At 44.1% G+C, this 25,280-nt stretch overlaps 1 protein-coding gene across 2 annotated transcripts in view; it reads right to left on the bottom strand.

The window, feature by feature from the left end:
- Window positions 1-22,948, bottom strand: part of LOC112263112 — a 33,898-nt gene extending 10,950 nt beyond the window's left edge. For both annotated transcript variants that reach the window (XM_042294889.1, XM_042294890.1), the window contains exons 1-15: window positions 22,875-22,948; window positions 15,385-15,560; window positions 14,131-14,415; window positions 13,824-13,975; window positions 13,549-13,702; window positions 7,570-7,759; window positions 7,383-7,477; window positions 5,399-5,585; window positions 5,079-5,176; window positions 4,530-4,683; window positions 4,220-4,338; window positions 2,613-2,789; window positions 1,433-1,546; window positions 1,272-1,324; window positions 971-1,070 (exon numbers count right to left, since the gene is read on the bottom strand). In XM_042294889.1, the coding sequence (XP_042150823.1) occupies window positions 971-1,070; window positions 1,272-1,324; window positions 1,433-1,546; window positions 2,613-2,789; window positions 4,220-4,338; window positions 4,530-4,683; window positions 5,079-5,176; window positions 5,399-5,585; window positions 7,383-7,477; window positions 7,570-7,759; window positions 13,549-13,702; window positions 13,824-13,975; window positions 14,131-14,415; window positions 15,385-15,490 (1,984 nt within the window). In that variant the 5' untranslated portion in view covers window positions 15,491-15,560; window positions 22,875-22,948. The remainder of the gene's footprint in view (window positions 1-970; window positions 1,071-1,271; window positions 1,325-1,432; window positions 1,547-2,612; window positions 2,790-4,219; window positions 4,339-4,529; window positions 4,684-5,078; window positions 5,177-5,398; window positions 5,586-7,382; window positions 7,478-7,569; window positions 7,760-13,548; window positions 13,703-13,823; window positions 13,976-14,130; window positions 14,416-15,384; window positions 15,561-22,874) is intronic.
- Between the last annotated feature and the right edge of the window lie 2,332 nt (window positions 22,949-25,280).

Genomic DNA, 25,280 nt, shown 5'->3' with positions numbered 1-25,280 from the left:
GAAGGATCGGACCAATATGCAGCGTGGTACGTGTCCATGTTAATATTTATTTAAACTGAACACAAAAACAAAATAACAAGAGAACGAACGAAAACAAAACAGTTCTGTCTGGTGCAGACACAGAGACAGAAAACAACTACCCACAAATCATAGTGGGAAAACAGGCTGACTAAGTATGGTTCTCAATCAGAGACAACGATTGACAGCTGCCTCTGATTGGGAACCATACTAGGCCAAAAGCAGAAATACAAAACAAAACAGAACAAAAACATAAAATTCCCACCCCAACTCACGCCCTGACCAAACTAAAATAGAGACATAAAAAAGGAACTAAGGTCAGAACGTGACAGATTAACAATATATATATATACATTAGGAGGTTTAATATTGTTTCACAGTACTTTTCTAGGCTCACTGCCTCTTATGAAGAAACTGTCTGAGAAATGTGTGACTGTGAAGACAGAACTCTGCAGGGGAGTGTAAGAGATAAGAGATTAGTCAGACATTCCACTATAAATCAACTTGGACATTTACTTCTAAGATTTTAGATAGCTATATAAACAAGAGGTTTTGTGTTTAGTGTTGAGTAGGCATGGTTTTGGTCTCAGGAGTAGAAGATAATGACGTAGGCAGTGACATCACTAGGGCTGGACTTCAGGTTTAATCAAATAACTTGGGACCTTTTCTTCGATGCAGAACTCACTCGGAAACATGCGTTATGTTTCTCTTGTCAACTTTTGTCTGCAATTGCATTAATAAAGGGTTTTGAATTATTTAATTAAAGATATTGTCATAATGCTAATTTCACCAATGAGTCAATGATGAACAAGGAAACGAACCCCAACACATGCATTTTACATAACATAACACATTACAATATTGCCTCAGCCTTGTAAATACTGAAAAAGGTAGTTCGTACAAGGATTCGCATGCATAGCATACTATGATTTAAGTTTTGGGCTATACACACCTGTGCTTCCTGCCTGTAATTGGGTCATCTCAGAACGCTGAGCTAGACTCAGGACGTTACTGGACAGAGGAATTCTCTGCTCTGCTTCAGTGTTTGGAACCTGCCATTTGTGGGAAGATGTTTGTCAGATTCATGAAATATGACATTGTCAGAAAGGCATACCAACTGAACCACTGAAAGCCGTTAGAAATAAACACACAACTGGAGATCGCAACAAAGCTGTGACTCACGATGTTCAACAATGGTAAACAAATCAGCAAACAAGCGTTAGACTTTCACATCAACCTCAATTATTACTCACTGCAGACGCAATCTGTCTATGCTGCTTGTCTCTGTCAGCCGGGTCATCTTCAGCTTTAGATAGAGGAGATAATGATGATGATAGATAGGTTGACAGTGTGTGTGTGTGTTTGTGTGTGTGTGTGTATTCCACTGTAGATATCATGAAGACATGGATAATACCAGAGATGGTGAGGGTGGTTCTTCTTTGCTGTTGTCCCGCTCTGTTCTCAGCTGCACAGTGGTAGTCTCCTGCATCAGACAACTGAACCCTGGAGATATGCAGAGCCCCCTCATCTGCACACACATGAAAGCACAAAGTCACACATTCACCAAACACTTAATGAACATTGCAACAACAGCCTTTATAGCCAGGTACAAAAATAACCCCTAGCCTAAAGCACATTCCCCTAACCAATATTGCAGAAGCTGTTCAGACCACTGAAAAGCTAAGGAGAGCTTCAACATGTTGCTTTCACTAATCTGACCTCTTCTAATTAAGTAGAAATGGCCTTGCCTCTATAGAAGTAGAAAGGGCTTTGCCTCAATAGAAGTAGAAATGGCCTTGCCTCTATAGAAGTAGAAAGGGCTTTGCCTCTATAGAAGTAGAAAGGACTTTGCCTCTATAAAAGTAGAAAGGGCTTTGCCGCCATAGAAGTAGAAAGGGCTTTGCCTCTATAAAAGTAGAAAGGGCTTTGCCTCTATAGAAGTAGAAAGGGCTTTGCCGCCATAGAAGTAGAAAGGGCTTTGCCGCCATAGAAGTAGAAAGGGCTTTGCCGCCATAGAAGTAGAAAGGGCTTTGCCGCCATAGAAGTAGAAAGGGCTTTGCCGCCATAGAAGTAGAAAGGGCTTTGCCTCTATAAAAGTATAAAGGGCTTTGCCTCTATAAAAGTAGAAAGGGCTTTGCCTCTATAAAAGTAGAAAGGGCTTTTACTCTATAAAAGTAGAAAGGGCTTTGCCTCTATAAAAGTAGAAAGGGCTTTGCCGCCATAGAAGTAGAAAGGGCTTTGCCGCCATAGAAGTAGAAAGGGCTTTGCCTCTATAAAAGTAGAAAGGGCTTTGCCGCCATAGAAGTAGAAAGGGCTTTGCCGCCATAGAAGTAGAAAGGGCTTTGCCGCCATAGAAGTAGAAAGGGCTTTGCCGCCATAGAAGTAGAAAGGGCTTTGCCGCCATAGAAGTAGAAAGGGCTTTGCCGCCATAGAAGTAGAAAGGGCTTTGCCTCTATAAAAGTAGAAAGGGCTTTGCCTCTATAAAAGTAGAAAGGGCTTTGCCTCTATAAAAGTAGAAAGGGCTTTTACTCTATAGCGGAATGTGCTTGTTTTTCTTTCTTAGCAGGTGTACGTTTTAAATGTGACTGGCTCACCATCTACATGCCTCTTCAGGGTTGGGGTGATAGAGGTCTGAGAGTGTCCTCTGGTCCAGGTGTACCTGATGGGGAGGTCCCCCACTGCTCTGCATGGCAGGACCACAGAGGACCCTTCTGAGCTGCTCACGGCCCCAACGAAGGACACTATGATGGGGCTCACTGAGCCAGAGAGGGCTAGGAAGGGGGAGGGAGCACCACATCAGACAATCCTTATCATCGTCTCAGTACATTAATTCAGGTAATAAACACCTTAATCACATGCCTGAGCTTCACTTCCAGGTAATGTTGATCAAGTTAACTTTGTTGTCCATACCTCGGATATAGGCCAATTTTCAAGTTTTTTTTACTTCATCAATTATACTGAATAAAAATATAAACGCAACATGCAACAATTTTATTGATATTACTGAGTTACAGTTCATATGAGGAAATCGGTCAATTTAAATAAATTCATTAGGCCCTAATCTATGGATTTCACATGACTGGGAATACAGATATGCATCTGTTGGTCACAGATACAGTACCTTAAATTAAATGGGCCTCACAATGGGTCATTACGGTATTTTTGTGCATTCAAATTGTCATTGATAAAACGCAACTGTGAACATTGCCCGTAACTTGTGCATGCCTATACCATAACCCCACCACCACCATGGGGCACTCTGTTCACAGCATTGACATCAGCAAATCGCTCGCCCATACACGTGGTCTGTGGTTGTGAGGCCGGTGGGACGTACTGCTAAATTCTCTAAAACGACGTTGGAGGCGGCTTATGGTAGAGAAATTAACATTCAATTCTCTGGGAACAGCTCTGGTGGACATTCTTTCAGTCAACATGCTAATTGCACACTCCCTCAAAACTTGATACATCTGTGGCATTGTGTTGTGTGACAAAACTGCACATTTAAGAGTGGCCTTTTATTGTCCCCAGCATAAGGTGCACCTGTGTAATGATCATGCTGTTTAATCAGATTCTTGATATGCCACACCTGTCAGGTGGATGGATTATCTTGGCAAAAGAAAAATGGTCACCAACAGAGATGTAAACAAATTTGTGCACAAAATTTGAGAGAAATAAGTTTTTAGTGCGTATGGAACATTTCTGGGATCTTTGATTTCAGCTCATGAAACATGGGATCAACACTTTACATGTTGCGTTTACATTTTTATTCAGTGTACATATGGTAATAAATGTAGTCACTTCCTGTTAGAGTTGGGATACACACATTTGTCCACCACTATTCTTTGCCACCCTGATGAAGGCTGTTGTAGCCAAAACACGTTAGTGTTTTTTAAATTAAAACAATAAAGGCTTTTACATTTTTCCACTACATTAGAGTGCCTTGATTACTTCTGGAAGTTTGTTTTGCACAAAGGCTTTTCAGGCATCGTTCACTACCCAGCATCAACTTCTTTTTGTTCTATAGTATTTAATACCATGATCAAAGAGCACCTCATGGATTAACTATCAACCAAAGAAGAACTCCTCTCCTGTGTCTCTACATTAGTCTGCTCTATTTGGCATCCAGAAATGCATGAGCCATGCAGTACTATAGTTTAACATCAAACAGAATGTGTGTACTGTACTGGGTGAGGGAAGTTACCAGCAACACGTAAAGTAGCTGTGCTCCGGTCATGCCCCACAGTGTTAGAGGCTGCACAGGTGTAAGTCCCCTCGTCATAGCTCCTGACAGACAGGATGTAGAGGGTAGCGTTTCTCACCCTGAGAACAGAGAAGTTGGTCGGTCATTATCACAGAAAGGGAAGTGGTCTCCTGGCCTTGTCAAGCTAAAGGTTCCTGACAAAATATTGGTTGATGACATCAAAAATGTTTTCTAGTGTACAGTAACACAAGACTGTGTTGGCCCACTGAGCTAAAACCTCACAGAACCACTTCTGTTACACTGAACATACCCCACAGAGATCTTTCCACCAGTCTGCATAGAGCGTCCCTGTTTGGACCAGACGATGGAGGGAAGGGGATGTCCCCAAACCTGGCAGTGGAACACCACCTGGGCCCCCACAGGGACCATCACCACTGGGGGCCACAGCCTCACCGAGGGAGGGGCTGGCAGGACAATAGGGGATCAGGGGGAGGAGGAAGAGTAGGCTGAACTTCTTACTTCTGTATCAATATATCTCAGACAATGGACTGTGTCTCAGATGATGATTGCAATTGTATATGCGTACTGAATGTAAACATGCTTTATCAATATCTCCTATACAGACACAAAATATAATATCTCCTATACAGGCACAGAATATAATATCTCCTATACAGACACATAATATAATATCTCCTATACAGACACAGAATATAATATCTCCAATAAAGACACAGAATATAATATCTCCTATACAGACACAGAATATAATATCTCCTATACAGACACAGAATATAATATCTCCTATACAGACGCAAGGCTAGTGAATAATAAACCTACGTCATGTGTGATGTCTTACCGAGAACGGTCAGTCTGGCTGTTCTAGAGGTCACAGATCTGTACAGGTGGATGTTGGATGCTCTGCAGAAGTACACTCCCCTGTCTGTGTCATAGGCACTGGAGAAACAAGCAGTTAAAAATGGCTTACACTGTCTGTTACTGGATGGCTACCCTCATCTGATACATTAACATAGTCATACACACACACATACACATGCAAGTATGCATGCACATTATACACACACACACACACACACACACACACACACACACACACACACACACACACACACACACACACACACACACACACACACACACACACACACACACACATACCTGTGGAAGATGAGGTCTCCATTAGGCCCAACAGTGAAGTGTGCCTTGGGAGTGAGGAGGCGGTTGTTCTTGAACCAGGACACTGTGGCTGGAGGCCTGCTGTAGGGGGGTCTGCAGACCAGAGTAACAGAGTCTCCCATCCTCACTGTCTGGTTAGTGGGCTGCAGGACAAAGTTCCATTCCATCTCTGCGGAGAGATGCACTCACATCCGTCATCATGAAGTGCTTTGAGAGACTAGTCAAGGACCATATCACCTCCACCCTACCTGACACCCTTGACCCACTCCAATTTGCTTACCGCCCAAATAGGTCCACAGACGATGCAATCTCAACCACACTGCACACTGCCCTAACCCATCTGGACAAGAGGAATACCTATGTGAGAATGCTGTTCATCGACTACAGCTCGGCATTCAACACCATAGTACCCTCCAAGCTCGTCATCAAGCTCGAGACCCTGGGTCTCGACCCCGCCCTGTGCAACTGGGTACTGGACTTCCTGACGGGCCGCCCCCAGGTGGTGAGGGTAGGCAACAACATCTCCTCCCCGCTGATCCTCAACACTGGGGCCCCACAAGGGTGCGTTCTGAGCCCTCTCCTGTACTCCCTGTTCACCCACGACTGCGTGGCCATGCACGCCTCCAACTCAATCATCAAGTTTGCGGACGACACAACAGTGGTAGGCTTGATTACCAACAACGACGAGACGGCCTACAGGGAGGAGGTGAGGGCCCTCGGAGTGTGGTGTCAGGAAAATAACCTCACACTCAACGTCAACAAAACTAAGGAGATGATTGTGGACTTCAGGAAACAGCAGAGGGAACACCCCCATCCACATCGATGGAACAGTAGTGGAGAGGGTAGCAAGTTTTAAGTTCCTCGGCATACACATCACAGACAAACTGAATTGGTCCACTCACACAGACAGCATCGTGAGGAAGGCGCAGCAGCGCCTCTTCAACCTCAGGAGGCTGAAGAAATTCGGCTTGTCACCAAAAGCACTCACAAACTTCTACAGATGCACAATCGAGAGCATCCTGGCGGGCTGTATCACCGCCTGGTATGGCAACTGCACCGCCCTCAACCGTAAGGCTCTCCAGAGGGTAGTGAGGTCTGCACAACGCATCACCGGGGGCAAACTACCTGCCCTCCAGGACACCTACACCACCCGATGCTACAGGAAGGCCATAAAGATCATCAAGGACATCAACCACCCGAGCCACTGCCTGTTCACCCCGCTGCCATCCAGAAGGCGAGGTCAGTACAGGTGCATCAAAGCTGGGACCGAGAGACTGAAAAACAGCTTCTATCTCAAGGCCATCAGACTGTTAAACAGCCACCACTAACATTGAGTGGCTACTGCCAACACACTGTCAATGACACTGACTCTACTCCAGCCACTTTAATCATGGGAATCGATGGGAAATGATGTAAATATATCACTAGCCACTTTAAACAATGCTACCTTATATAATGTTACTTACCCTACATTGTTCATCTCATATGCATACGTTGATACTGTACTCTATATCATCGACTGCATCCTTATGTAATACATGTATCACTAGCCACTTTAACTATGCCACTTGGTTTACATACTTATCTCATATGTATATACTGTACTCGATATCATCTACTGTATCTTGCCTATGCTGCTCTGTACCATCACTCATTCATATATCCTTATGTACATATTCTTTATCCCCTTACACTGTGTATGACAGTAGTTTTTTTTTGGAATTGTTAGTTAGATTACTTGCTCGTTATTACTGCATTGTCGGAACTAGAAGCACAAGCATTTCGCTACACTCGCATTAACATCTGCTAACCATGTGTATGTGACAAATAAAATTTGATTTGATTTGATTTGATTTGATTTGAGAGGGAGAGAGGTATGTCAATACTGAGGTACTGTATGTCAATTAAGGTGATAGTATTGATATTTAGGTTGGAATAATAACAACCAGAGCATGGTATACAGTACCTGCTGGGAGGAGATAGGCAGGCTGAGATCTGACAATCTCCCTCTCATTCCTGGCCTCACAGTGGTAGGAACCCTCATCTTCCTCAGACACATTCCTGGGAATGAGGAGCACAGATGCTTTTTACATTGGATTTAAAGATTTTTTTAAAACAATGATAATGTCATAGTGTCCTCAAGATTGCCTCACTTGAACACAAGCAGCTGTCCCTTGTTCTGCAAACTCAAGCAGGAGCTGTTCGCCAGGAGATGGCTGTCTTTGAACCATTCCACTGTGGGAGCTGGGAAGCCTCGGGCAACACAGCACATGGAGACCTCTGTCTGCATGGCGATGGTGAGGTTGTCAGGGCCCTGAGTGATCTGCAGCCCTGTAGGGACTCCTGCAGAGCAATAGATACAGTACATGTGTGTGTGTGGGGGGGGCACTTCCTGTGTAATGTTCAACAGATAAACATGGGGGTGTGTCTCAACACTCTACAGTGGCTTCCTGTCAGTGTTGGGGAAGCTACTCTGAAAATATAGTTTACCAAGCTACCAATTATTCCACACTGAACGAAGTTAAGCTACACTAAAACGACCCTTAAGAAAAATCTAGCTTACTTAACTAAAGTTACTTTGAAAAAGTAGTTCACTACACCCAACTACTTAGTGAAAAATGATCATATGTAAATGTCATAGACTACAAAATTCATGAACAGATCACTTTGGTGTCATAATGTTAACAGAATGTATAATTTAGCCAATTAAACACAAACACAATGTTTCAAGTGAGAATTAGGCAGTAGTGTGTAGTTCCAGGAGTACTTTTTCTGAGCCTGTGTGACCTGAAGCTGGGATGTCCCTCCTACCATTTCATTTGCACTTCTGAATGTCCATCAACTCCTGGCTAAACCTCACATCACAGCCACGGACAAAGCACATGCCTGCAATCATTACATCGTAGCTCAGCAGGAGAGAGTGGTTTCATCACAGAAGCACATTCAGAAATTGATTTATTAGCCATTAATCTGTTAATATTAAACAAAAACAACGAGTTCCTAACGAGTTCAGCAAGCCAAGCTAGAGCTCTGTGAGACGTTGATCAAGAGAGACCTTTAGAAAATATGCACATTTTCTCAAACACTAAACATACAAATAGGCATTATACAGTTATAAGGAAGGTGAAATCTTAGTGTCAGTCATTTAATAATTTGATTATGCTATATTTAGAAAGCATATAAGTCATTTCAAGCCTTATTCATGTAATGGGTGCGTGTCGGTGGCAGGGAAGTCAGGCGCAGGAAAACTAACTTGGTATAAATGGAGTCGTTTAATAAGTAGTCATAACATTCCAAAAACCAAAATATACAAAAAATAATATAAGTGGGTACAAAACCTGTCGCACACCGACACATGACTTGCACATAACATACAATAAAACAATCTCCAATGAGGACATGAGGGGAAACAGAGGGTTAAATACGCAACATGTAATTGATGGGATTGGAACCAGGTGTGAAGGAAGACAAGACAAAACCAATGGAAAATTAAAAATGGATCAGTGATGGCTAGAAGGTCGATGACGTCGACCGCCGAACACCGCCCGAACAAGGAGAGGGACCGACTTCGGCGGAAGCCGTGACAGAACCGGCTGATACCCCAATACACACTGGACGGGAGAAAGGTTAGTGGAGGAGTGGCGGAGCGAGTTCTGGGCCATCTCTGCCCAGGGCACGAACGCTGCCTACTCCCCTGGCCGGTCCTGGCAATAAGACCTCAGAAACCTACCCACATCCTGGTTAACTCTCTCCACCTGCCGTTACTCTCTGGGTGAAAACCTGAGGTAAGGCTGCCCGAGACCCCCAGACGTTCCATGAACGCCCTCCAAACCCTCGACGTGAAGTGGAGACCCCGATCAGACACTAGAAAAATGATCCACAACGACCAGGATCGTGGTGTTACCCTGCGAAGGAGGAAGATCAGACAGGAAATCCACCGACAGGTGCCACCATGGCCGTTGTGGAACGGGTAAGGGTTGTAACTTACCTCTGGACAGGTGTCTAGGAGCCTTGCGTTGGGCGCACAGGTAACATAAACCCTCACGTCCTTAGCTAAAGTGGGCCACCAGTACTTCCCACTAATACAGCGCACCATCCTTATCCGATACCAGGATGACCAGAGGAGGGTGACGTATGGGCCCAATAGATTAGCCGGTCGCGGACAGCAGACGGAACATACAGATGCTCAGCCAGACACTGACGGGGAGCGGGCTCTGTACACAACGCCTGCTCAATGTCTGCGTCCAGCTTCCACACTACCGGTGCCACCAGGCAAGAGTATGGGAGTGGGATCCATGGGCCGCTCCTCTCATACAGCCGGGACAATGCGTCTGGCTTAACATTATGAGAGCCTGGTCTGTAGGAAAGGGTAAATACAAAACGGGTGGAAAACATGGCCCACCTTGCCTGGCGAGGGTTCAGTCTCCTTGCCGCCCGGATGTACTCCAGATTGCGGTTGTCAGTCCAGATGAGAAATGGTGTTTAGCCCCCTCAAGCCAATTTCTCCACGCCTTCAAGACCTTGACTACAGCCAATAGCTCCCGGGCCCCAACATCATAGTTTCGCTCCGCTGGGCTGAGCTTCTTCGAGAAGAAGTCACATGGGCGGAGCTTCAGTGGTGTACCCGAGCGCTGAGAGAGCACCGCTCCTATCCCAGCCTCGGATGCATCCACCTCCACTATGAACGCCAAAGAGGGATCCGGATAGGCCAACACGAGAGCCGAGGTAAACAGAGCCCTCAGGTGACTAAATGCCCTGTCCGCCACAGCTGACCACTGCAAGCGCACCGGGCACCCCTTCAGCAGTGAGGTAATGGGAGCCGCCACCTGACCAAAATCCCGGATAAACCTCTGGTAGTAGTTGGCAAACCCTAAGAACCGCTGCACCTCCTTTACCGTGGTGGGAGTCGGCCAATTACACACGGCTGCAATGCGGTCACTCTCCATCTCCACCCCTGAAGTGGAATTGCGATACCCTAGGAAGGAGACGGACTGTTAGAAAAACAGGCATTTCTCAGCCTTGGTGTACAGGTCATGCACCAACAGGCATCCAAGCACTCTGCTCACCAGGGACACATGCTCAGCGCGTGTAGCGGAGTATATCAAAATGTCATCAATATACACCACTACATCCTGCCAGTGCAGGTCCCTAAAAATCTTGTCTACAAAGGCTTGGAAGACTGATGGCGCATTCATCAACCCGTATGGCATGACGAGGTACTCATAGTGCTCAGAGGTGGTACTGAAAGCCGTCTTCCAATCGTCTCTCTTTCGGTTACGCACCAGGTTGTAAGCTCTCCTGAGATCTAGTTTGGTGAAGAAGTGCGCCCCGTGCATTGACTCAATCGCTGTGGCTATGAGAGGTAGCGGGTAACTATACCTCACAGTGATCTGATTCAGACGCTGATAGTCAATACAATGGCGCAGACCCCCCTCCTTGTTCTTCACAAAAAAGAAACTCAAGGAGGCGGGTGAAGTGGAGGACCGAATGTACCCCTGATGGAGGGATTTGGAGACATATGTTTCCATAGCCTCCGTCTTCGCCTGTGAGAGGGGATACACGTGACTCCTGGGTAGTGCAGCGTCTACCAGGAGGTCAATCACACAATCGCCCCGTCGATGAGGTGGTAATTGAGTCGCCTTCTTTTTGGAGAAGGCGAGAGCCAAAACGGCATATTCAAGGGGGATGCGCACGGTGGAAACCTGGTCTTGACTCTCCACCGTTGTAGCACCAACGGAAACCCCTAAACACCTACCTGAGCACTCTCGCGACCACCCGTGAGAGCCCTCTGTGGCCAAGAAACCGGGGTTATGACAAGCTAACCAGGGTAGACCCAGCACCACGGGAATCGCAGGAGAGTCAATGAGGAAGAGACTAATTCTCTCCGTATGACCCCCCCTGCATCACCATGCCCAAAGGTGCGGTGACCTCCCTAATCAACCCTGACCCTAATGGTCGACTATCTAAGGCATGAACGAGGAGGGGCACATCCACGGGAAATATGGGGATCCCTAAACTATAGGCTAAAGCTCTATCAATAAAATTCCCAGCTGTGCCTGAATCGACGAGCGCCTTATGCTGGGAATGCGGGGAAAACTCAGGGAACGTGACAGACACAAACATATGAACAACAGTGGGCTCTGGGTGAGAGTGGTGCCGGCTTACCTGGGGTGACGCCAGAGCGCCCTGCCTGCTGCCTTGCTTCCCAGAGGAACCAACCCGGCACCGACCGACAGTGTGACCTCTGCTGCCACAGATGGTACACGAGCGTGAACCCCCTCCTCCTGCACACCACCCCTCCCAGCTCCATGGTTATCTGAGAGGGAGTGCGGGAGGATGGAACCACCAGACCCCGATCTGAACGTCCACGAGTAGCCAGAAGGTTGTCCAGTCAGATGGACAGGTCCACCAGCTGGTCAAACTTGAGAGTGGTGTCTCTGCAGGCCAGCTCCCGACGGATGTCCTCGCGCAGACTGCAGCTGTAATGGTTGATCAGGGCCCTGTTGTTCCATCCTGCGGCTGCAGCCAGGGTCCTAAACTCCAGGGCGAACTCCTGGGTGCTCCTCGTCTCCTGCCTCAGATGGTAGATGAGCTCATCCACCGCTCTACCCTCTGGCGGGTGGTCGAAGACTGCCCAGAAACGGCGGGTGAACTCCTCAAACTGGTCCAACGCCGCATCTCCCTCTCTCCACACGGCGTTGGCCCACTCCAGGGCTCTCCCGGTGAGGCACGAGACGAGGGCAGACACCCTCTCATGGTCCGATGGAGCCGGGTGGACGGTGGCCAGATAGAGGTCTAACTGCAACAAGAAACCCTGGCAGTTCGTAGCCCTCCCGTCGTACTCCTGTGGCAAGGAGAGACGGATCCCACTGGGTTCAGGCGGGAAAGGGGCGCTCAGGGGAGACCCCAATTGTGCTGGTGGAGGCGCTGGAAGAACTCCCTGTCTCTCCCAGCGGTCCATTTTCTGGACAACGCGATCCATGGCGGCGCCAAGATGGTAGAGCATAACTGCATGCTCCTGGACGCGCTCCTCCACCTCAATACCCTCTCCTGCTGACTCCATAGTTATGGTCGGAGATTCTGTAATGGGTGCGTGTCGGTGGCAGGGAAGTCAGGCGCAGGAAAACGAACATGGTATAAACGGGGTCATAAAACTCCAAAAACCAAAATATACAAAAAATAATATAAGTGGGTACAAAACCTGTCGCACACCGACACATGACTTGCGCGTAACATACAATAAAACAATCTCCGACAAGGACATGAGGGGAAAACAGGGGGTTAAATACACAACATCTGATGGGATTGGAACCAGGTGTGAAGGAAGACAAGACAAAACCCAAAATGAAAAATGAATCAGTGATGGCTAGAAGGTTGGTGACTTTGACCGCCGGACATCGCCCGAACAAGGAGAGGGACCGACTTCAGTGGAAATCATGACAATTCATACAGTTTAGTTGAATAGGAGATACAGTGCCTTGCGAAAGTATTCGGCCCCCTTGAACTTTTCGACCTTTTGCCACATTTCAGGCTTCAAACATAGAGATATAAAACTGTATTTTTTTGTGAAGAATCAACAACAAGTGGGACACAATTATGAAGTGGAACGACATTTATTGGATATTTCAAACTTTTTTAACAAGTCAAAAACTGAAAAATTGGGCGTGCAAAATTATTGTTTTTTCTGTTGTTCCTTGCTTTTGTATGGGCTAATAGCAGTAAGGCCAAAAACAATTGTTTATCCCTCCCCAAAAATATTTTTTTTAAACTTCAGAATTCAGAATCAAATAGTTAAATGGTCCTAGGTATGACCTTCTTAAAACATTTCCATATAGTTTAGTAGACTAGATATTAAAACATGTTTTCACTTTGTCGTTATGGGGTATTGAGTGTAGATGGGTGAGAACAAAATCTATTTCATCTATTTTTAATTCAGGCTGTAACACAATCAAATGTGGAATGAGTCAAGGGGTATGAATACTTTCTGAAGGCAGTGTAGATTGATACAGGAGCTGGCTAAAACAGAAAAAGACTGGCAACAACTCTAGTTCCGTCATTCATGCTGTTCTAAGAAGACAGGGCAGAGAGAGGGGGTAAGCAGGGAGTAGGGAAGAGGCTGTGCATTGTCTCACCTTGTACAGTGAGTGTAGCTGCTTTGCTCTCCAGGCTGCTGTTCACTAAGGCGTTGTGTGTGACACAGACGTATTCCCCTTCGTCCTCTATTAAGACATTAGAGAGGTGGAGAGTGCCTGAGGTCTTCCTCTGATTACCCCCTCCATATTGGCCCTGGAGTAACATAGTGTGCATTTAGACATACACACAGCCACACACAATCAAATATCCACATATACAAGGACACAAAAAATACATGCAATCAAATCCATGCACAGACTAATGCATTCAATACCTGCATCTGAGTGCCTTTGGTGAAGAGTGTGTTGTCTTTGAGCCAGGTGATGTGTGCAGGGGGTGAGCTGTTCCCTGAGACACACTGGAGGAACACTGCCTGACCCTCACTGACCGTCTGAGACTGAGGACTAAAGAACACTGCCTCCAGCTCTACACACACAGTGTCAAACAAAGGATCAAATGTATCTATGCTTTGCTCATTTCTGAAACAGACATCACATACAAGCCAAATATGTTCTGTGTACTAAAGCTAATGTAAATGCATTCAGCAGAGGCATGCACAAGAGGTGAGAAGGCCAACAAACCAGCTTCCATCACTTGGACAACAGTCCTGATGTGTTTGTCTCCAATGCCTGCACTACAGACATATCTCCCCAGGTCCCCCTCTCTCAGCTGGAGGAAGAACAGAGATCCGTTGGCCACTTGGTGGATCCCTTTGTCAGGACCAGGACTCAGTGCTGCTGCCTCTCCGCTGGCCCTTTCCCATCGAACAGGCAGTGCCCCCTGGCGGCTGGAGTCAGACACTGCACAATGTAGTGTGAGGGGAGCACCCAGCACACCAGCACTATCCTCTGGACAGGTGGAGAACACTGACCACAGACAGAAGTGTGAGACACAAACCAGAGAGAGAGAGAGAGAGAGAGAGAGAGAGAGAGCAAACAGGCAGCAAATTGACATACTAATTCTGAGGCTTCACTAATCAGAGTCTAATCCTGAATGCTGATTGGTAAAACTGCGTTCCAGGCAGTGTCTATTCCTCAAGATACCAACCGGCTAAAAGCTAAGATCCTATACTGTAGGTTAAGTAACACATGACACCCAGTCAGTCTCTGCTTGTCAGTAACTTGTCGTGTGAAAGGACACAGAGCTGATTAATGCACCAGTTAGGCACCCAAATGGCTAGATACTGTATGTAATAAGAATACTTTACTTCAAAACATTAGCTGCAATCATTGACAGTGAAGTAACCAGTAAAAGTGAGTATTGTTTTGAGTTATTACCCTACAGAATAAAACAACAGAAGATGATTCACATTCATATATGAATTTACAAAAGATCTAATGATTGAAGGTTCCCAAACTGTCAATTTATCTGAGAACCTTGATAATCAGATAACAGTGTTTGTGAAGCTGCGTGTTGCTAGGAGACAGATGAAGCTGGAGCAGGGTTTTTTTTTCAGGCCTTTTGTCACATGTATACATGAGGTCTGGAAATTAGCATGGGGACTATTTAGAAAACTAGTCTCGATCATAGCAGAAATCATGACAGTAATCAGCATTTCATTGATACACAAATAACTCGTAGTATTAGTGTTGCAGGTCATAAAGTGTGGTCCTATATCGCTCATGAAAATGTATAGTCTGTTCTGTAAATGTGATTAATGATATGACCAAAAAAAATAAAAAATCACCAGTATTATGCAATCATTGTGCAGCAACCAATAATTTGGCAACAGCATTTGCATGACCAAATTTGGCTCCACTCTTTGACATCAAACTGCAATAACAGCAACAAAGGCGAAAGCACTGTATTCTGTATTCAGTTTGCCTCTCACTCACCAAGGTCAGACAGGGCTGGTTGACTGTGAAGAGAGCAGGAGAAAATGAGCAGCCAAAGGTGAGAGGCCACAGCAGGGGGACCACAGACAGACATAGACCCCAGCATCCTACTGCAGGGCTCCACCTGACGCTGAAGTCCAGAGAGGCTTGTCCATGGGAACAGCAGTGCGTGTGTCCTGAAAAACAGTGCGACAATCACATATCATATTCATTTTATGCGGTGAATCAGAGATTATATGAGTAGACTTGAAAAAGGTAGCTTGATTGTTTGACCAGTTTAATCAGGGGCCTAGCGGGGATTATTTCACATTTTCCCTATGTTGTTTGCAATTATTTGTCTGATTGTGGATTTATTATAGTGTGTAACTAATAACATTCCTAGTATTATTTTGCATCCAAAGGGGTTGCCAATCTTGTTGCACTGCTGCAGTTCTCTTGTGCATGTGCATGTGTGCATGCATTTTCTAAATGCTCCATGCAATATATGAAAGAGCTCACTTAGCACCACTCCCCCATCTCTCTCCCCCATCTCTCTTTCTCTCTCTCTCTTTCTCTCTCTCTCTCTCTCGCTTTTCTCTCTCTCTCTCTCTCTCTCTCTCTCTCTCTCTCTCTATCTCTCTCTTTCTCTAGCTCACTCTCTCACTAGATCTCTCTCTCTCTAGCACTCTCTCACTAGATCTCTCTCTCTCTCTTGTGCTCTCTCTCTCTCTCTCTCTCTCTCTCTCTAATTCCTATTTTGGTTGTGTATTTCAGTGGCACCGCAATGGCAGTGGAGCATTGTCTGCTACTGGCCTCTTTACTCTCTTCAATGGGCCAGCCACTTTATCCTCCAGCTCAGCAGCAGCAGCCCCTCCACTCAATGTAGGTGACATGAAAAGGCCTGCAGAGCTTTGTACTGTGAAGATCAGTTATCATCAGCCCCCCTGTAAGAAAGCTGCCTGTCTGATCATATGGGCTTTCATGCTCATGCTCATGCTAAGCTCAACTTGGCCATGTAAGGATAGAATCACTATGTAATGCGACACAGATTGTGCTCATAGAGGTGTGTGTTTCACGCTTGTAAACATTACAGGATTGAAGAGGGGGAATGTAGTGTATTTTATCTCAAGAATCTTTAAAATCCTCATGCTGGACATGCATATAAAAGTAGATTAGTTACATGTGATAATGATAAATTGACAACAACAAAAAAGACACTGCATTTACTCTGCTGTGATGCAGGGTTAGGGTATAGGTTCATATTGCATGGGGTAAGGAGATGTCTGAAGTATGTTTTTCTCAGTGGCGTGAGCAGCTACAGTGAAACTATGTGGAAATAGTTCAAATCACAATAATTGAATGATAAATTCACCTCAGATTGTATCAATGGTCATCTACTCCTTCACGGAATATCTGTATAACACGAAACAACTAAATTAACGTAAAAAAGTCACCTCAGACAACTGAAAGCATACACTTTAATTTCCATTAAACGTAAATATTTGAAGTAAACAGCTGAAAATTTGACACAAATGTCAGTGTAAAACTGCAGGCAGAAAGAACACAGATTACTTAAGAACTGTGATAGTGAAAGTGGTCCCATGGCCATGGCCTCCAACTGGCAGTGGAAGTACCTACTAGTGGTCATGTGAATGGGTACTTTAGGGCCTGGACTCATCTGGCGTGGGTAGCAAGCCAGCAGGTGGGCACACTAACAGCTATCTGCTGAGAGCCTGGGGGTGTGTGTTTTCTTTAACCTAACAACAGGCCATTTACCTAGCAAGCAGTTTAGCAAGTCATTAAGATTTTACTTCATCTCTCACTCAAGCACTTACAGATGTAGGATCTTAAATTGAGCCAGTTTGCCTCAGCAGCAACAGAAAATGTGGTTCATGGATATTTTTTATTCCAAAGTGGAAATTACAAACTTCAGAAGACTTTTTAAACCTCAACTACACCACTAGTTTTAAATGTTCCCCCCTGTAACAGGGTGATCAAAATAATATCCTACATCTGTGTATTCTCTGTCTGTTTCTTTGTTTTTTTTGTTTTCAGATATTTTGCCTTTACAGACATGTGTTATTTGTCAGCAGCTTTTGTACAAAAAATAAATAATAATACTCCAATGAGACAGGCTCCTAAAGTATCAAAATGCTATCAATTTGTTTCTGAAATTACATTATTTATGTGTAATGATGTAAACATACAAAGATACATGAAATCAATGTTGGTTATTGTAAAAGGCCACTGCAACATTTACAAATTGATATGAAACTTAATTACCAGAAGCGCACACCCACTGTAATATTACAATATATTTGAAGGTTACTGCAACTAGCACTATTGGAGCACTATTGTAAGTGAAACTAACACTATTGGAACACTATTGTAAGTTAAACTAACGCTATTGGAGCACTATTGTAACTGGAACTAACACTATTGGAGCACTATTGTAACTGGAACTAGCACTATTCTAGCACTATTGGAGCACTCTTGTAAGTGAAACTAACGCTATTGGAGCACTCTTGTAAGTGAAACTAACGCTATTGGAGCACTATTGTAACTGGAACTAACACTATTGGAGCACTATTGTAACTGGAACTAGCACTATTCTAGCACTATTGGAGCACTCTTGTAAGTGAAACTAACACTATTGGAGCACTATTGTAACTGGAACTAACACTATTGGAGCACTATTGTAAGTGAAACTACCACTATTGGAGCACTATTGTAACTGGAACTAGCACTATTCTATCACGATTGGAGCACTATTGTAAGTGAAACTAACACTATTGGAGCACTATTGTAACTAGAACTAGCACTATTGGAGCACTATTGCAGCACTATTGTAACTGGAACTAGTACTATTGGAGCACTATTGGAACTGGAACTAGCACTATTGGAACACTATTGGAACTGGAACTAGCACTATTGGAACTGGAACTAGCACTATTGGAGCACTATTGGAACTGGAACTAGTACTAGTACTAATTGGAACGGAAATGGCGCCACACCAAACTGGAAGTCTTCCGACTAGCTTGGAAAGACAGTACCGTGCAGTACCGTAGAGACCTTACTGCTGCTCGATCATCCTATTTTTCTAACTTAATTGAGGAAAATAAGAACAATCCGAAATTCCTTTTTGATACTGTCGCAAAGCTAACTAAAAAGCAGCATTCCCCAAGAGAGGATGACTTTCACTTTAGCAGTGATAAATTCATGAACTTCTTTGAGGAAAAGATTATGATTATTAGAAAGCAAATTACAGACTCCTCTTTAAATCTGCGTATTCCTTCAAAGCTCAGTTGTCCTGAGTCTGCACAACTCTCCCAGGACCTAGGATCAAGAGAGACGCTCAAGTGTTTTAGTACTATATCTACTGACACAATGATGAAGATAATCATGGCCTCTAAACCTTCAAGCTGCATACTGGACCCTATTCCAACTAAACTACTAAAAGAGCTGCTTCCTGTGCTTGGCCCTCCTATGTTGAACATAATAAACGGCTCTCTATCCACCGGATGTGTACCAAACTCACTAAAAGTGGCAGTAATAAAGCCTCTCTTGAAAAAGCCAAACCTTGACCCAGAAAATATAAAAAACTATCGGCCTATATCGAATCTTCCATTCCTCTCAAAAATTTTAGAAATGGCTCTTGGGCAGCAACTTACCGCCTTCCTGAAGACAAACAATGTATACGAAATGCTTCAGTCTGGTTTTAGACCCCATCATAGCACTGAGACGGCACTTGTGAAGGTGGTAAGTGACATTTTAATGGCATCGGACCGAGGCTCTGCATCTGTCCTCGTGCTCCTAGACCTTAGTGCTGCTTTTGATACCATCGATCACCACATTCTTTTGGAGAGATTGGAAACCCAAATTGGTCTACACGGACAAGTTCTGGCCTGGTTTAGATCTTATCTGTCGGAAAGATATCAGTTTGTCTCTGTGAATGGTTTGTCCTCTGACAAATCAACTGTAAATTTCAGTGTTCCTCAAGGTTCCGTTTTGGGACCACTATTGTTTTCACTATATATTTTACCTCTTGGGGATGTTATTCGAAAACATAATGTTAACTTTCACTGCTATGCGGATGACACACAGCTGTACATTTCAATGAAACATGGTGAAGCCCCAAAATTGCCCTTGCTAGAAGCATGTGTTTCAGACATAAGGAAGTGGATGGCTGCAAACTTTCTACTTTTAAACTCAGACAAAACAGAGATGCTTGTTCTAGGTCCCAAGAAACAAAGAGATCTTCTGTTGAATCTGACAATTAATCTTAATGGTTGTACAGTCGTCTCAAATAAAACTGTGAAGGACCTCGGCGTTACTCTGGACCCTGATCTCTCTTTTGAAGAACATATCAAGACCATTTCAAGGACAGCTTTTTTCCATCTACGTAACATTGCAAAAATCAGAAACTTTCTGTCCAAAAATGATGCAGAAAAATTAATCCATGCTTTTGTCACTTCTAGGTTAGACTACTGCAATGCTCTACTTTCAGGCTACCCGGATAAAGCACTAAATAAACTTCAGTTGGTGCTAAATACGGCTGCTAGAATCCTGACTAGAACCAAAAAATTTGATCATATTACTCCAGTGCTAGCCTCTCTACACTGGCTTCCTGTCAAAGCAAGGGCTGATTTCAAGGTTTTACTGCTAACCTACAAAGCATTACATGGGCTTGCTCCTACCTATCTCTCTGATTTGGTCCTGCCGTACATACCTACACGTACGCTACGGTCACAAGACGCAGGCCTCCTAATTGTCCCTAGAATTTCTAAGCAAACAGCTGGAGGCAGGGCTTTCTCCTATAGAGCTCCATTTTTATGGAACGGTCTGCCTACCCATGTCAGAGACGCAAACTCGGTCTCAACCTTTATGTCCTTACTGAAGACTTATCTCTTCAGTGGGTCATATGATTGAGTGTATTCTGGCCCAGGAGTGGGAAGGTGAACGGAAAGGCTCTGGAGCAACGGACCACCCTTGCTGTCTCTGCCTGGCTGGTTCCCCTCTTCCCACTGGGATTCTCTGCCTCTAACCCTATTACAGGGGCTGAGTCACTGGCTTACTGGGGCTCTCTCATGCCGTCCCTGGAAGGCGTGCGTCACCTGAGTGGGTTGATTCACTGATGTGGTCATCCTGTCTGGGTTGGCGCCCCCCCCTTGGGTTGTGCCATGGCGGAGATCTTTGTGGGCTATACTCAGCCTTGTCTCAGGATGGTAAGTTGGTGGTTGAAGATATCCCTCTAGTGGTGTGGGGGCTGTGCTTTGGAAAAGTGGGTGGGGTTATATCCTTCCTGTTTGGCCCTGTCTGGGGGTGTCCTCGGATGGGGCCACAGTGTCTCCTGACCCCTCCTGTCTCAGCCTCCAGTATTTATGCTGCAGTAGTTAATGTGTCGGGGGCCTAGGGTCAGTTTGTTATATCTGGAGTACTTCTCCTGTCCTATTCGGTGTCCTGTGTGAATCTAAGTGTGCTTTCTCTAATTCTCTCTTTCTCTCTCTCTCTCTCTCTCGGAGGACCTGAACCCTAGGACCATGCCCCAGGACTACCTGACATGATGACTCCTTGCTGTCCCCAGTCCACCTGGCCGTGCTGCTGCTCCAGTTTCAACTGACCTGAGCCCTAGGACCATGCCCCAGGACTACCTGACATGATGACTCCTTGCTGTCCCCAGTCCACCTGACCGTGCTGCTGCTCCAGTTTCAACTGTTCTGCCTTATTATTATACGACCATGCTGGTCATTTATGAACATTTGAACATGTTGGCCATGTTCTGTTATAATCTCCACCCGGCACAGCCAGAAGAGGTTCCGCTATAGGTTTCTTCCTAGGTTTTGGCCTTTCTAGGGAGTTTTTCCTAGCCACCGTGCTTCTACACCTGCATTGCTTGCTGTTTGGGGTTTTAGGCTGGGTTTCTGTACAGCACTTTGAGATATCAGCTGATGTACGAAGGGCTATATAAATAAATTTGATTTGATTTGATTTGATTTGATTTACTATTGGAGCACTATTGGAACTGGAACTAGCACTATTCTATCACTATTGGAGCACTGTTGTAAGTGAAACTAACACTATTGGAGCACTATTGTAACTGGAACTAGCACTATTGGAGCACTATTGGAGCACTATTGTAACTGGAACTAGCACTATTGGAGCACTATTGGAGCACTATTGGAGCACTATTATAACTGGAACTAGCACTATTCTAGCACTATTGGAGCACTATTGTAACTGGAACTAGTACTATTGGAGCACTATTGGAACTGGAACTAGCACTATTGGAACACTATTGGAACTGGAACTAGCACTGTTGGAACTGGAACTAGCACTATTGGAGCACTATTGGAACTGGAACTAGCACTATTGGAGCACTATTGGAACTGGAACTGGCACTATTGGAGCACTATTGGAACTGGAACTAGCACTGTTGGAGCATTATTGGAACTGGAACTAGCACGATTGGAGCACTATTGGAACTGGAACTAGCACTATTGGAGCACTATTGTAACTGGAACTAGCACTATTCTAGCACTATTGGAGCACTATTGGAACTGGAGCTAGCACTATTGGAGCACTATTGGAACTGCCAGGGCTGCAGGGTAGCCTAGTGGTTAGAGCGTTGAACTAGTAACCGAAAGGTTGCAAGTTCAAATTCCCGAGCTGACAAGGTACAAATCTGTCGTTCTGCCCCTGAACAGGCAGTTAACCCACTGTTCCTAGGCCGTCATTGAAAATAGGAATTTGTTCTTAACTGACTTGCCTAGTTAAATAAAGGTAAAATAAAATAAATAAAAAAATTGGAGCACTATTGTAACTGGAACTAGCACTATGGGAGCACTATTGTAACTGGAACTAGCACTATGGGAGCACTATTGTAACTGGAACTAGCACTATTGGAGCACTATTGTAACTGGAACTAGCACTATTGGAGCACTATTGTAACTGGAACTAGCACTACTGGAGCACTATTGTAACTGTAACTAACACTATTGGAGCACTATTGTAACTGGAACTAGCACTATTGGAGCACTATTCTTGCACTACTGGAGCACTATTGTAACTGGAACTAGCACTATTGGAGCACTATTGTAACTGGAACTAGCACTATTGGAGCACTATTGTAACTGGAACTAGCACTATTGGAGCACTATTGTAACTGGAACTAGCACTATTGGAGCACTATTGTAACTGGAACTAGCACTATTGGAGCACTATTGTTACTCAAACTAGAACTATTGGAGCACTATTGTAACTGGAACTAGAACTATCGGGGCACTATTGTAACTGGAACTAGAACTATCGGGGCACTATTGTAACTGGAACTAACACTATTGCTAAAAACTACTATTCAAACAAATGACGGCATGAAATGCAGAATGCATGTAAATGTTTCCTATTGTAGCAAAATTGCTAAAATTACAAGACAACCTTTGCTTAGGCTCTTTATTTGCAAGTTATAGAATGATGAAACACAGTATCATGGTGTATAAAGTAAGACACTGTACCTTCAGCCAGTAGATCTCTGCAGCTCTCTCTGGTCCATGCAGACCCTCCGTTCGTCCGCTGCATATGCTTAGGTTTCAGGTGGAAAGGACAAGCCACGCTCACAAGTACGCATCAGATACGCGCACACACACGCACACACCCACACGCACACACACAAATACACACACACACACAGTGGAGCAGAGCAGAGCATAATCCATTCATAGCCACTTCCAACAGTACTATAACAAGCTTATTATCCTAATACAATACAAAGTATTATGTTTCTATTGTTTTTCCAGGTGAAGGAGCACTGCGTTGTGAAAAAAGGTATGTACAGATAATGAAAATTCATATTAAATATCACTAATGGTTAGGGTTGCAAAGTGAGGGTATATTACTGACAATTGTTGACATTTTCCAGTAAACGATCAGAATTTAGGAATATCTCAAGGATTTTATGTAACCTATCACAAGACATCTAGTGGACCTTTTGGGTACTTCAGATGACCACAGGCGTCTGTAATTATATCTGGCCCTCTATGTGGCCTTATCACATGTACGATATATGAAATCATTAAATAAGATGATTTAAAAAATAAAATAATGAATGACAAAGCTGTAAAACATGATCTTAAATACAAACCATCAACTTAGTGAATACCATTGGTGTTTAATAGGAGGGTTTCAGAATGAAATATCCTTTATTGTTATTGTTTCGGCATCAAACTGGTGGCAGTTATGAAAAAAGTCAATAGTTGGAAGAGTTGTAGAGTTAATTAAAAAATAATGCCATTGTTGATTAGATGCTTTTTCATTCTACTAGAAACTCATGGACAATTTTGTACAGTTATTCAAAGATAAATGACCAAAGTTACGATAGATTGCCCTAGATTTTCTGTTAATTACCTAAATTACTGAAGATTCGGGTAAGTTTGGTAAACTACTGGTAGCTTTTCAACACTACGAATGATGTACGTGTTTGAGTTAGTTAATATACCAAAATGCACAATTTGAAAGTACTATCAATGAACAATATGGGACACACAGTATGAAGACAGAATTGTAAATGTCCTGTAACAACTCAAAAGAGTTGCCTGTGCCTGAGTGACTAAAACCAGCAGTTCTATGATAGCTTTCAATCTATAGAAGTGGATCTGTTAATGGACTGTGCATCATGGAAATTGCTGTCTGGACTTTTCTGCCTTAAATGAGGCTAATGAGAATGACTGCAAGGCAACACTAAACCAGTATTGTGCCAGTTTTTGTCATTGGAAATAATGTGCTGTTGTAGATAAGGAGAAACAGAAATGAACACTTTATCAAACAATTGATAACAACACCATTGTGTCATGTAAGATGTTGATGAGACACATATCCTATGTTCATAGAAAATAAGGTGATTGTGATTGCCTTGACTGAACCAATTAAATCTGGTTGTCAATTAAGGTTGAGGACGCATCAATGTAAGCATAAACGGAGAAGCAGTTTTCTTCTTCCCATGTTAGGGAGAAAAGCAGATAGGCTAAACATTATGGTCTCATCTTCATGGAATTGAGGCCATAGTAGCACTGTTTAGCACATCCAAAGGCATGGCTATTATCCGCACATAGCCTCACCTCAGTCGACCTGTAGTAAGTCTTTGCAAATGTAAATGGACTTATTTTCCCCAATCAATTCAGCGCAATAAAATGGAAATTAAAGTACAAATAGGCCCGATTTATAATCTATGCAAGGAGGGTGATTTTAATTAACCGGACAAAGACTCATTTAGTTGGCACGTGATATTGTCAGGTCTGGACATCAAACACAGAAATTCACCAAAGGAGGTGTGCAACTCGATACCTGCCTAGACGCTAAGCATTTACATTTGTTGCTGATGTGATAAAGTTGAATAAAAAGTACTATATAAAATGTAAATGGGGGGCGGGAATGTGGTCATTGGTTAATTGTAAATATAACTCTACTCAGAAGCCTCAATAATGCAATAATAATGTAATTGAAATGCAATGTACTAAGATGAGTCATTGATTTACTGAGACCAAATTGTCTCCAGAGCTAGGAATATGTATTCTGTGAATTAACTTTTGCAGCTCTTGCACGGTAATGTAAATGCATTTACCAACAACCACAGTAAAACAAATATTATAAGAACTTTGTTTGTCTTGTTTTTTTAATGCATTGATGTACCTTCCCAGTGAGAGGGCTTGTTGTGAGATAATGATAATGTGAGCGATGAAGGGACTTTCCTCGACATTGACAGGGTGTGGGTGTGTCGAGTGGTGTCATTCAAACCCTCAGCTCTCGGCTCTCTAAATCAAGCCATGTGGACCAGCAGGCAGACACTACTGAGCAATAATTTACCCTACAAAAACGTGCAGTACTATTACTACATAAATATATTGATTGGTACACAAACCATCAGC

This window comes from Oncorhynchus tshawytscha, linkage group LG12 (genome assembly GCF_018296145.1).
Source record: "Oncorhynchus tshawytscha isolate Ot180627B linkage group LG12, Otsh_v2.0, whole genome shotgun sequence".
Classification (NCBI taxonomy): Eukaryota; Metazoa; Chordata; class Actinopteri; order Salmoniformes; family Salmonidae; genus Oncorhynchus; species Oncorhynchus tshawytscha.
Note: the sequence above shows the minus strand (reverse complement) of the source record. Positions and strands in the feature narration are given on the sequence as shown.